Source organism: Tachyglossus aculeatus, chromosome 24 (assembly GCF_015852505.1).
Source record: "Tachyglossus aculeatus isolate mTacAcu1 chromosome 24, mTacAcu1.pri, whole genome shotgun sequence".
Taxonomy (NCBI): domain Eukaryota; kingdom Metazoa; phylum Chordata; class Mammalia; order Monotremata; family Tachyglossidae; genus Tachyglossus; species Tachyglossus aculeatus.
This window is the reverse complement of record NC_052089.1, coordinates 11,253,844-11,266,814: the sequence shown is the minus strand read 5'-3', so window position 1 is coordinate 11,266,814 and position 12,971 is coordinate 11,253,844. Positions and strand designations below refer to the sequence as shown.

The 12,971-nt window shown below is 42.2% G+C and overlaps 1 protein-coding gene across 1 annotated transcript in view; it reads right to left on the bottom strand.

The window, feature by feature from the left end:
* Nucleotides 1-12,971, bottom strand: part of LOC119945126 (ABI family member 3 binding protein) — a 235,481-nt gene that overhangs the window by 69,650 nt on the left and 152,860 nt on the right. Inside the window, exons 22-28 of the mRNA XM_038766152.1 lie at nt 12,351-12,422; nt 11,983-12,057; nt 8,516-8,590; nt 4,623-4,667; nt 3,842-3,943; nt 2,691-2,738; nt 1,172-1,252 (exon numbers count right to left, since the gene is read on the bottom strand). Coding sequence (XP_038622080.1) covers nt 1,172-1,252; nt 2,691-2,738; nt 3,842-3,943; nt 4,623-4,667; nt 8,516-8,590; nt 11,983-12,057; nt 12,351-12,422 — 498 coding nt within the window. The remainder of the gene's footprint in view (nt 1-1,171; nt 1,253-2,690; nt 2,739-3,841; nt 3,944-4,622; nt 4,668-8,515; nt 8,591-11,982; nt 12,058-12,350; nt 12,423-12,971) is intronic.

Here is a 12,971-nt window from a genome sequence, read left to right as displayed (position 1 = left end):
GTCAGAGTCACAGACAGAGAACAACTCAGGGAGAGGAGTGAATGGCGATGGCAAGACAATATTTCACAGAAGAAGAAGGTGAAACTGTGGGGAAGAGAGGGAAAAGCATAGCTAACCACTGCGGAGAGGCTAGGATCCATTATTACTTATGGTTACCGTCGGGGTCTCAGTCCTAAGTGGAACTGGCCTGTGGACTGCATTAGAAATAGAAAGATTAAAAAGTAAACTGATGAACCCTCAAAGGAAATGAAGACCACTCCCTGGAAAGGGCATCATATTTTAGCCCAGAAGTACTAGAATTAGTTTGTCGGTCATATCTCCCTCATTACCATGGTGCTAGGTAAAAGTGACTCTATTTATTCAAAATCATCTGAAATATCAAGGTTTGAATTCATTTCAACTAGGTCCTCATTCCCTGATCTGCCTGCTTCACGTGAGTGGCAGATCTCACTCTGCCATTATTTCTGAAACATGAGGGGACATTTGGGCAGGGAGATCGCTAACCCGATAAACCGGGCATATACGAAGTCCAGGAGGAGAATAAAGGAGGAGGATTGAGGTGGGGAAGAGTGGCCTTCCCTCCTCATTCTTACTCCTCTTAAGCTGGAAGGACAGAATTGGGAAGACTGTATGACCGAAATCACTCTTTTTGCCCTCATCAGCTGACCTGAAAGACATGTCTAATAAAAACTGACATCATCCTGGAGCTGGAATGGTTTTTGGGAGGTCATCCACTCCAGCCCTCTGCCTCCAGGTGGGTCAATAACTTAGCTATTATCTTCACTACTGTAACAACTAGTTATCTGATTTTTTTCCCTAAAAAATATTCAGGGATAAAGACACTGTCACCTCCCTTGGTGACCTGTTCCATAGGTCCAGCACAAATTGCCCCTGCTTTAATTGAAATCAGTTTCCTTGTTTGCTGCGTAAAAGACACGGACAGCATCTTCCTCATAAAAACTCTTCACCTGCCTGTGGACTGTTATAAAGTCACCGCACTTCATGGCCTATGCTTCTCCAAATTAAGCCATTCCACTTGCTCTAATCTCTTCTCCACGAGCCCTATTTTCCATTTCATGACTAATAGAGACATGATGATAAGTCACTCTAAAGTGTTTGCTGTTGGTTATGGAATGGTCAGAACTCTGAAAAATGTTGTTTTCTTTTTTACCAGGTTTGATCTGGGACACTTCTGGGGTTGCTGTGGTTTGAGGTTTGGGACGCAAACGTGGTCGTTTTGTTGGCTTTGGAGCTGCAGGAAAAAGAGTCTAGGGTTAGTGTAATAACTCCAACTGTAAATATTGTGATTCCTTCATACAGATGAACACATACAGAGAGGCACAAGCATACTGAAAGAAAAGATGTCACTGAAATCCAGGAAATGGAAAAGCTAACCAAATTTTTCATTCATAAAAATTTCTAAATAATTCCCCAATTAGGGTGCATCGTTCCACACTTGATTTTCCCCTCGAAGTCACTCACTCAAGAATCCTCTAATACTTCTCTCAGGTCATTAGCGATGAAAGAGAGTTCACTGCTTTTGTGTGCCTACAGCCTCAAAGTAAAAACAAGCTTTCTCTGTGCCATTATTTCTCAGCATGGCTTTATTACCCAGGAGAGAAGACTGCACAGTCAGAGCATTTTAGATTTGCTTCACTTTTTACGTAGTCTAGAAGAGCTAACAAATTTGTGGAGTTGCAGTTCGATACTCTCAGGACCTATTAGATGAGTTACATAATTACGGTAATCACAATAGGATGGCATCCAATTTCTTTTTCATTTTAGTAAATGATAATGGTATAGCCACGATAGTTATATAACATTCAAGACCGTGAGCCAGTTTATGAGTCTTTGATGTCCAAACTACAAATTATGTGGCTATTTTTTTTTATGTGGTATTTGGCAAGTGCTTACTAACGTTTCAAGCACTGTTCTCAGCACTAAGAACAACACTGGGGCACTTGGATTTAACTGTGAAAAAACCTTCAATTCCCAAACATAAAATGTCCTGCTGCTAAAGGGAAGGTCCGAAGTTAAATGAACTGACTGGAATTTGGATGCTGGGGTGTGAAACACCTGCATTTGATCACATCTTGGGAGAGGCCAGAAATACCAGACTCTTTTGGAAGCTGGCTTCAGAAAGAGGGAGAGGAGACTCGTGACCAAGACCAGGAAATGGGAGAATGACATGTCTGTCATGTTACAGAACAGACAGCTGTTTACCATAAGAACATGCCCTGCTGATGACGAGAGGCTGAAGCTACTTCAGGATCGGTCAGAAAAATAAGAAAAAACTTAAAAAATCAGTGCTTAAGAGAGCAATAGAGGACCACATTAGAGAGTTTTGAAGGATCCATGACCAACTGCTGATGTCACCCGAGCCAGAGAAGACAGGGCGGGCATCCCAGCTGGCCCTGGTTTGGCCAATTTCAGAAGGAGAACAGGAGGGAATGAAGGTGATAGGGAGGAAGGAAGGAAGGCCTGTGGAGTGGTGGCATCTCTAGGGAAAACTGCTTCCTGCTACAGGACGGGTCCTGTAGAAGCTGGGGGACCCCCCCCCCCATTCCTTCCTCCCCCCAACTCCTCGAGCTTCTTCTGTGGCCATGGTCTTGGAGGGAGGGACCCAAGACCATGAACATTCTGGGAAGGGGATCGCCAACCACTAAGGCAGAGCACAGAGCATTCATTACCTATTGTTGCCTTTGAGGATTCAGCTTTATATGTAATAGGTTCCAAGCCTATATCAAAAGCAAACAAAGCACAGATATACCACTGATAATGAAGATACTTCCCTTAAACACTGGATATAAGAAGGTCATCGGGTAATTAAGGTACTCCTTTGATCATCTGGCATAGTTGAATTCCCAAGCAGTTTCCCCAACTCTCATGCAGACACTCCTTTACATTGGCTTCAATGTCTCTCTCTCTCTCTACCCCTTTAGACTTTAAGTTACCGATGGGCAGGGATAACCTCACCCGGCTCTTGAATTGTACTTTCCCAAGTGCTTAGTACAATGCTCTGTACACAGTAAGTGCTAAATCAATCAAAATATGTCTGTTGATTGATTAAGGTACAAGGTCAGTACTCTGCCCCCTACTAGAGAAGCAGCGTGGCTCAGTGGAAAGAGTCAGAAGTCATGGGTTCAAATCCCAGCTCTGCCACTTGTCAGCTGTGTGACTTTGGGCAAGTCACTTAACTTCTCTGGGCCTCAGTTACCTCATCTGTAAAATGGGGATTAAGACAGTGAGCCCCCCGTGGGACAACCCGATCACCTTGTAACCTCCACAGCGCTTAGAACTGTGCTTTGCACATAGTAAGCGCTTAATAAATGCCATATTATTATTATTATTACTACTTATCTTCAGGCCTTCACCACCTCACTCCAGCTAGCATGCTTAAATACTATTAAATTCTAACATTATAGTGCAAATACCAATGACTGATTTATTAATCTCTCAATTCTTAGGCCAATATCACCAACTAGGAGAGGAGTAAAGGCCGCAGGATAAACCGTCAGTAGCCTTTTGCCATTCTGTCTTGCAGTTTTGACTTTTCTCAGTTTCCCTATCCTTTCTTTTTTTGGGAATGGGCCTGCATCTGACTTTGAACCCTAACCAAATCTCATTTCTACCACACCCTTTCTTGGGGAGAGGCAGTTCAAGCCATTGTTCGGCAGCCTTCGGGAGAGAATACTCGGCATAAATAACATCATCTTTCGGAAAACAAGCGACAGCTTCCAGAACCGTCCATCAACTCTGTTGATCAGAAATGCCGAGCCCGCCAAAAACAGATTTCCATGCTAGCCAACTCGCTCTGCTAAAGCACGCAAGGCAGATTTACCAGGTTTGGTCTGAGTTGCTTCAGGGCTCGGTGTGGTTTTAAGTTTAGGACGAGGACGAGTTTGAGGGCGAGGACGTCGTGGCCGTTTGGTCGTTTTGGATGCTACAGGAAGAAAGTAGCCAGTTATTGTAGGAGTCACAACCTTGAGAGTTGTGGGGGGTGAGGGCTCCATACAAACCTCAAGGGCCAGCAAGCCCTTCCTCTTATGTGATGTGAAAATAGAGCCTCCTGAGTTGCAGATTGCTGTGGTTAATCCCTTCAACCCACACCAAGTTTTGGGCTGAGTATTTGCTTATTATTTAGTCAATCCTTGCCAGAGTGGAAAAATATAGACCCTTCTGTTTTTCAAACTTGAAACATAAAACTTCATGCAGCTAGACAAGAAAACAATAGATTAATAGATTTTTTTTGAAAAGACTGGCGGGATGTTGAGCGGAATGAACAGCCAAGTGAAGTTAAGAACGCAGCTTTGGAAGGAAAAGACTATGCCAAGACACAAAGGACTTGAGAGTAGGTCTAGTATCAAGCTAAATTCAGAGCAGACAACTTCCTTCCATGGCATATAACTTTACAGAGTCACAGACCATGAATGCGCTAAAGAGAAATTCAAGTATTTATGAGTTTTTGTTCCAAAGAGAAACACACACGGAGGATGATGAGTGCCAAAGAAAATGGTCAGGGCGTCAATGTGAGCCAATCAGGAAATTTGAAAGCGACAACGACTGAGAAGACAGAGAAGGAAAACAGAAACAAAATCCACCTCTTTGGTCAGAAATGTTACCTATTGTCACCGAGGTGGTTGTTCCCTCTCTTTCAGGTCCCAAGCCTCCATTAGGAAACCGCAAGGCAAAACCAGAAACAGACAAAAATCCAAAATTGAGGATACTTACATTTACCTGGGAATGAATGAATTTCTAATCATTAAGATGACACAGTATTTTTAGCAATAGAAGAAACCCATCGAAATGAGACGCTACAACCAATTGCAAGGCAAAACCAGAAAACAAAATCCCAAATTGAGGATACTCATGTTTACCTGGGGAAGATTGAATTTCCAATGATCAGGAAGATAGAATATTTTTAACAATAGAAGAAACCCATCTAATGAGACACTATACTGCCTCTGAGAGTGGGGTTAGGCATAGAGAAGCAGTGTGGCCTAGTCTGGGAGACAGAGGACCTGGGTTCTAATTCTGGCTCTGCCACCTATCTGCTGTGTACCCTTGGGCAAGTCACTTCACTTCTCTGTGCCTCAGTTTCCTCATCGGTACATTGGTGGTTAAATCCTACTCCCTGCTACGTAGATCGTGAACTCCATGTGGGACAGGGACTGTATCCAACCTGATAACCTTGTATCTACCCCAGTGCTAAGGACAGATCTTGGCACATAGTAAGTGCTTAACAAATACCATAAAAAAGGCCCACCTCAGTGTGGTAACTTTCAGAATCCCCCTTTAGACTGTAAATTTGTTGTCGGCAGGGAAAATATCTACCACCTCTGCTACACTGTACTCTCCCAAGTGCTTAGTACAGTGCTCTGCACACAGAAAATTCTCAATAAATGCAATTGATTGATTCCTTACGGGACGGTCATGATATGATCAGGGGACTGTAATCTTTAGAGGGACAATATGCCCAAGTGCTCCCCACTCTGACCCTAAATTACAGTATAGTGTGGCGGCCTCACATGCTTAGCCACGCCTGGGAGGAGGTGGCCTGGGTTGCAGCCAAAGTGGGAAGAAGCCAGGTCAGTGAGAGAGATGAAATGAAGCATGAACGGAGTTGATATGGATTAAAAGCATGATCCCAACCGAAGCCCACTTTGGATCCCAAAATTTTGACCTCAGAAGAGTTTCATTTTTCTCCTAGACTGAAGATTCTTGTGCTTACCACCCTTCTCAAGTCTATTTCATTTGGAAAATTGGAACAAATCTATCTTTAAATACAAGAGAAGCAACATGGCCTCAAGGAAAGAGCATGGGCTTGCTTGTCAGAGGACCAGGGTGCTAATCCCAGCTCAGCTACTTGACTGCTGTGTGATCTCGGGCTAATCACTTAACTCCTCTGTGCCTCAGTTATCTCATCTGTAAAATCAGTTACCCCAGCACTCAATACACTGCTTAACATATAGTAAGCACTTCTAAAATGCCGCCAAAAAACAAATACCTTTGCTTGGAGAACCTGAAGAGTCAGTGACCCAGTGCTGCTTTGTGATCTCAGATCATTATTGAGCACAATGGTCATGCTGACAAAAGGAGCAAACTGAGATGGAAATGAAGGTCCACACTGCACTATCCAAGAGAAATGCCTGAAAATATTGAGAATGGACAATGACCTCCATTTTCATTTGGGCTTCTCACTCACAAGTAACAGTCTATTCAGTGCCAATTTAGGATCCCAGAGAAGCAATGAAAACTTTTTGCCTGGGACAGGAACTGGGATAACCTCCTCAGTTGGCTCTCTCTGATGAAGAATCAGAAGGTGAGCACTCATTCCTGAACTGGAGTGAGCCCGGCACTGTTCCAGGGATGCTAAACTTCTTGCTCCGTCCTAAAACTATGTTGGTGCATCTTAAGACACAATCCACCAAGCATTAGTCTCCCTGATTCCTGATGAAGATAAATGGACTCTCCAGTGTTCTCTTTTTCATGACTTTAACAATATTGCTGCCACACAAGAATTATTTTGCCTCACTTGTGCCCATTTGAAAGACCCTTAATGGGAGTGGGGGGCAAAGAAGCAAAGTAGAATTTCATCCAGAAAAGCAAAGCAAGATTCCAAACAAACTACCAGTCAAGTGTGTCCCTGAACGGTAACGAGCTGGGCTACGTGTTCTTGGTGAGGTGGAAAGTGAGAGAAAGTGGGTAGAAGCTTCCCAACTGAGACATGGGAAATAAATCAAAGTGGGTGGATGTCTGTGTCCAGCAGAGAGAGGGCATGCTGTCATCTTGCCAATCAATCCTGAAATCAGCTCATCAACAATTGCTCTGGAAAGGTCGGATCATTCTGCCAGGAGTCTATCAAGGGCTAAGAACGATCTGCCCAGAATTAAGACTAGGTTGAAATCAAGAGTGCAAGTAAAAAAAAAAACTTTTTTAACTGGTCTGCCACCACCCCTGTCTGTGGTAGGGGAGAGGGGCTCATTGTTGGGGAGATTTATGGTCAGCAGGCCTTGAGGGAAAGGGCTAGGAGGAAGGGTGAGATAGAGCAGACATTTCAGGGCAGGAACTTCCCAGGACAAAGCAAATGTTTCCTCTTAGTGGGGAAATGGTCTTGGGTCAACATAGTATTCAACATGCACCCACAGCGACCTCCCCTCCTTCATTCGAATGGCCAAGGTGGCAGGAGAAAGAAGATGTAGTGGAGCCAAGTAGAGAGTGACAGGCAGAGAGGCTTGTTCTTTGAGACATCTCATGCAGCCCTCTCAGCTCTGTCTGGAAGCTATGCTGATGGAAATGGAGAAAATCCAGTTCCTGTCAGGCAGTCTCCCACCTCCCCCTTTCCTTCCCCCGCCAACTCTACAGGCTGGGAAGAGACCCCATGTTACCATCCATCACTATAAAGGTAGGGCAAATCCAGATTCCTAAAAGCTTGGAGAGGAGAAGGGAAGATTTTGGTGTACCTGGTGGAGATCATGCTTTTTGGTGGCAATGAGAAGTGATGAAGAAAGATGACTTTTTGGAATGTGAGAAAAGCTCATAATGATACAAGAGTAAACTCCGCCATCAAATCACCATTCTCTAAGGAAATATCATTACCGAGTCACCCTCGACTGTCCAGCACTAAATAAAACAGACTGAAAAGTGATATCAGTGTATGACACTGCAGTGAAGTGATCCTCTCCCAAACAAGCACTCATGTATCACTTTTTAAACTGTCTGGCCAATTAATGACTCCTTAATACAGCCTCATGCATATAATAGGCACTGAATAAGTTGCAGTTGGTGATGGTGGGTTAAAGGTGATGACAGTGATAATGAGGATGACATTGTGTGCCTTCTAATTTAAAAATTCAAGCAGAAAAAATGGAGAAGACTAGAGGGATGGGAAGGAAAGGGTCCGGATGACTGTTGTTCATTTCGTAGGGGAAACAGGTCAAGGAAGAGGGCTGTGGCAAGTCCCTGGAATTCAGTGGAACTATGGACTTTTGTGGGCAGGGATTGTCTCTCTTTATTGCTAAATTGTGCTTTCCAGGCATTTAGTACAGTGCTATGCACACAGTAAGTGCTCAATAAATACAATTGAATGAACTCATTCCCTCAACCTCATCCCTGCATTAGGCAGGGCCACCCCTGCCCAGGACTATGGGGATTCTAGCGTGTAAGCTAGATGTGGGCAGCAAACGTGTCTACCAATTCCACTGTATTCTCCCAAGCAGTCAGTACCATGCTCTGCACACAGTAAGCACTCAATAACGTCCATTAATTGATTCTCACATGGAGCATAATTCCTGGAAAACGACCAAATTCTTAAACAGTGATGTCTCCCTGAAGTCCCTCTGACAACCTGGGAAGTCCTCTCCAAGCTTAGCTCCCTCCTCTTGTCAATGCCCTCCCCAACAGTGATTTCTTTACTCCTACCCTTCCATATTCCAGAGTCTAAATCTGCATAACCACAATGGTGTGTTATGGTCATCCCTGACCCCTCTTGGTTAACTTCTAATGATGCATTTACCAGGTGTAATCTGTGGCACTTCTGAGCTTGGGGATGGTTCTGGCTTTGGGAGAACAGGAGGTGTCTCTTTAGGAACTGAAAGAAAAAAAGGGATAAAGTGTTTACTGCTTAAATCAGAGTAAACCCCAAATGTGCAAAATAAAGACAGAACATGCCCACGGCTGCAGAGAGGCAAGAAATTTTTGCACGGGACCAAAGAGTGAATGTGAAGGAGCTTAGTTAAGGGGTTTTTATTCTCAAAATGTCAGCTGTGAATTCAGATCAAACAAATTATGGCACTCTGGCATCTTTAAAACTTGTCAAAAAAAAGAGGAGATGAGAAGCAGTGAGAGAAGAGGAAAGGTCAGACTAAACCCCTTCAAACTGGGCTAAAGAACAGAGATTTAAGTGAAATGGGTGCACATTCCTGGAAGGATAATAATGACACTGGAAGTGCTGATGGGAAAACCCTGTGTCTTCCAAGTGGGAGAATAAGGCTAAACTACTGAAAAGTCTTAGGCAGTGAGAGGACCATTCGGATGAGAAGTCCACAGTCCAAGCCAAGGAAATATCATCGCTTACTGCTGCTTTTAATTGCTGAATTAAAGAATCTACCAGGTTTCAGGGCTTCATCCAAATACAAAAAGCCAGAAAAATTCCATGAAAATATGACAGTAAACTGGAGAAACGATACTTCCTTGCTAAAATTTACTTCATTTGTTGGTGCTGCTCATTATACATTAGAAAAATGATTGGTGTCAAAGTTGCTGCCTCCCTACATTGCTCTTTACAACGTGAAAACACAGTAGATCAGTTCTCTATCCCTGTAACTCTATGTAGAAAAGCCTCAGGCAAAATGAGGGAGGAGGTCTCCAGAACAGTGTAGGTGACACAAAAGTAACAGCTAAAGATATCTGGAATGTATTATTTCCAATAGATCATGATGCCAGTATAAATATTCATGTAAAGTACTGATGAAAAAGTTCCCAAATATTCCAGCTTCAAAAACAAATTCAAATATCTTTCTGAAATCACAATTTCTCTAAGAAGCCTTTCCCTATTCATGGCTAATCTTCCAGACTGTGAGCCCGCTGTTGGGTAGGGACCGTCTCTATATGTTGCCAACTTGTACTTCCCAAGCGCTTAGTACAGTGTTCTGCACACAGTAAGTGCTCAATAAATATGATTGAATGAATGAATAATCTCCCCAGGCTATATCAGACTAAATCAAGTTGACTTTAGCACTGCTCCCCCACCTAATCGCTGGTGTACACACAACCCCTGGGGACATTTAATGTACATAGCTTACACATCCTACTCTTTAAGTTCCAGCTTATAAGCATAGGCCCTTTTTCTTCCTGTCTGTAATTTTTTTTAAGTGTTTGCCTCTTTAAACTTCATGAGGGCAGGGATCAGGTCTAGTTCATTCAAATCATTCATTCAATCATATTTATTGAGCGCTTACTGTGTGCAGAGCACTATATTAAGCGCTTGGAAAATACAATTCATCAACAGAGACGGTCCCTACCCAACAACAGGCGCACAGTCTAGAAGGGGGGGGACAGACAACAAAACAAAACAAGTAGGTGTCAATACCATCAGAATAAATAGAATTATATATATATATATATATCTACATATACATATATATACACACACACACACATATTTACTCTGTTATACTCTTCCAAGCTTATTGTGGACAGGGGAACATATCTATCAAGTCTGTACTGTACCTTCCCAAGCACTTAGTACAGTGGTCTTTCACAGTTAGTGCTCAATAAATACCACTGATTGATTGATTCCCAGTTCTCTGTACACATAGAAACTCAGTAAATATTGTGGATTGATTGGTAGGATATTAATACCAGGTGTCGAGTAAATTGTGTATTTGTTTTTGACAGATAGAATGGATATTTTCAGCAAATTATTCTCAGTTGTTCCCATCTAATGCTCCCCAAGAACAATGGCAGGTCAAAATGTTTTGCTATTATAACCCAAGTTAAATGCCTTTCCAGTAACCACCTCTAATGATTTCATTATAGTACACATGCCCTTATTCATATGTATTTTTACCTCAACTTAGACAATTTAGGAGTGACCATCACCTGGGAATAGAAACATTTAAACTTAAATATTCAAACACAATATTTGGTTCAAGCTTTTCACTTAACAGATAGGCTTTGGCTCCTTTATTCTGAGCAAACTATCAGTGCTTTTTTCTTCCCAAAATGAAGGACAAATTGGTGCAATTAATGCCAGAGGAGAAAAAGGACATTAAAAGGGCCAGACTGTGAGGTAGCCTAATTCACTCACGTAATGGCTAAGGATCAGAAACTTTCAAAGGTCTCCTGGAGCCAACCAATGTGTAATTACTTCCTTAAGTGTCTGGGCGCATTTAGGCTAGGAAGAAACAAATTGTGTTTTGCTTAAAGCAGAAGAAACGTGTCAGGGAAAAACAAATCAGGAGGCAGCCCAGAATCCCCAGTGTGAATCGAGTTTCTGTTTTGCCTAAACAGGGTCTCCTTTCTGGGTAAATATACACCCACATTTTAGTGTACTTGGCGGTGGAGGGTTGGGGGGCGGCGGGGTCACTATATGAATTTGGCAGGACTGTAAAATTCAACTTCACAGGGATATTCAAGGCTTCCACTGTCTCAAATAGGTAGCCTAGAAAAACCTGACACTGAAAATTATAAAAAGGCAGAAAAAACATTTGATTTGATGCAAGATTATTTAAATAAACTGAAGAGTTACTGCCGGGAACTAGACTTCAGAAGAATTGAGAAAAATACCAAAGAGGAATTGTAAAAGGAGAAATCAATTTTAGCTAACATGGAGTTGACGAAAGGCAATTTCGTCCACATAAACACGTAAAATTCAACCACCTCAGATTAGGAAAGAGAAAGAAACCCTTACTTTCCACTCACTAAGAGAAACTCCATTCTTCATTCTTTTCATTGACCTTTCATGTTCCCTTCTTACTACGCGTCCACACTTCTCAAATCAGGTTTTACAGATAGGAGCGAGAGGTGAGGGGAAGAATGGAGAGAAGAGGAGGAGGGCAGGGCTTGAGGAGGGGAGAGGAGAACCAGTTGGAAAAAAAAATACTAAATTTCACGACGGAATTCTGACTTCATGAAATGCAAGTGAGCGTGATGTACCCAGCCTGCGAGAAATTGCAGGCTCCCCGATGAGAACATTTAAAAAGAACTTACAGCTTCTCCTTTCCTCATCACCAAACCATTGGCAGAGAAACACACTGTGGGTTTGAGGCTAACCTGAAATATTTTTGCAGTTCATACATCTCCTCACTGTAAGGTGTGTGATTGAGTAAATACGTTAAATAACTATGCTCCTTACATTAAATTAATTGAGATTTCATTTTCTTGAGGTGGAGCAGAAGGCTTCAAGTGCAAAAGAACATCTCCAGCACTGATTTATTAAACCTCAATTTAAATAAGGGATTTCAAAAATAATGTAATTACCGGTTTTGGTTAGAGGCATTTTGGGTGTGGTCGGTGGTTTTGGCTTTGGAGTAAAGTACTCTGTTTCCCTGGGCCCTGCAATAAAAAAACCTGGATTAGAACTGTTGCCTTCCAGGGATCAGAGTGGTGGAACTCAAATCAGCACATAGGGGAAGCCTGAAATGGAGAAACAGAAGAGTTAGAGAGTGGGAATATAGCTTCATTTGGGCAACTGGGGTTTACTGGCTTAACTGCTCTCTTTGGCCTTGACCTGGAGGAGTCAGTCAAAGAATGGCTGATGATCTTATAGAAGAGGATAGCCCTCTTTTAAATCACGAACTAATACAGCAAAAGCAAAAGCAGTGATCTGGGGGAGAGATCATTGTTACCGGTTGTTGCCTGGGGACCTTCAAAGTCAATAGAGGTAGATTTAGGCTTAGGTGTTGCTTCTGAGCTTAACACTGTTGAGAGAAAAAAGGGGGAAAACCCAGAAATGTTTAGAAACCAGAAATCTAAAAAACAAAACAAAACAAAAACAACAAAAGAAACCAGCTTTATCATTTTTCTTTAGACCAAGCTACATCTAAAAAAATCTCAGATGAAAAGGCTTTCCAAAAGACCAGGAACTGCAAAGTCATGTTGCAATAAGTATGACCCTCCCTGATTTATGTGCATGAATGTGAATTTCTTCAAAGACATTTCTTGTTTTGGGGAAATGACTGCAAAGAAAACATAGATGCTGATATAACATATCTATGATATCCAAAACTTAGGAAAAAAACCTGTCATGTTTTCACATTTTCATCTTGCAGTAAGCAGAAATAAGGACTTCAGCAACAACTCTGAATACAAGTTAATAACTAACATGCATCGCCATTTCTTCTCTTATCTATCGAGTTCCCTTTCATACCAGAGTCAAATATGTGATTAATGCATTACATTCAATGCACTGACTATCTTTACAAGCACATTTTTACACAGATAATTTTTCTAGGGTTTTCTTTTGGTAT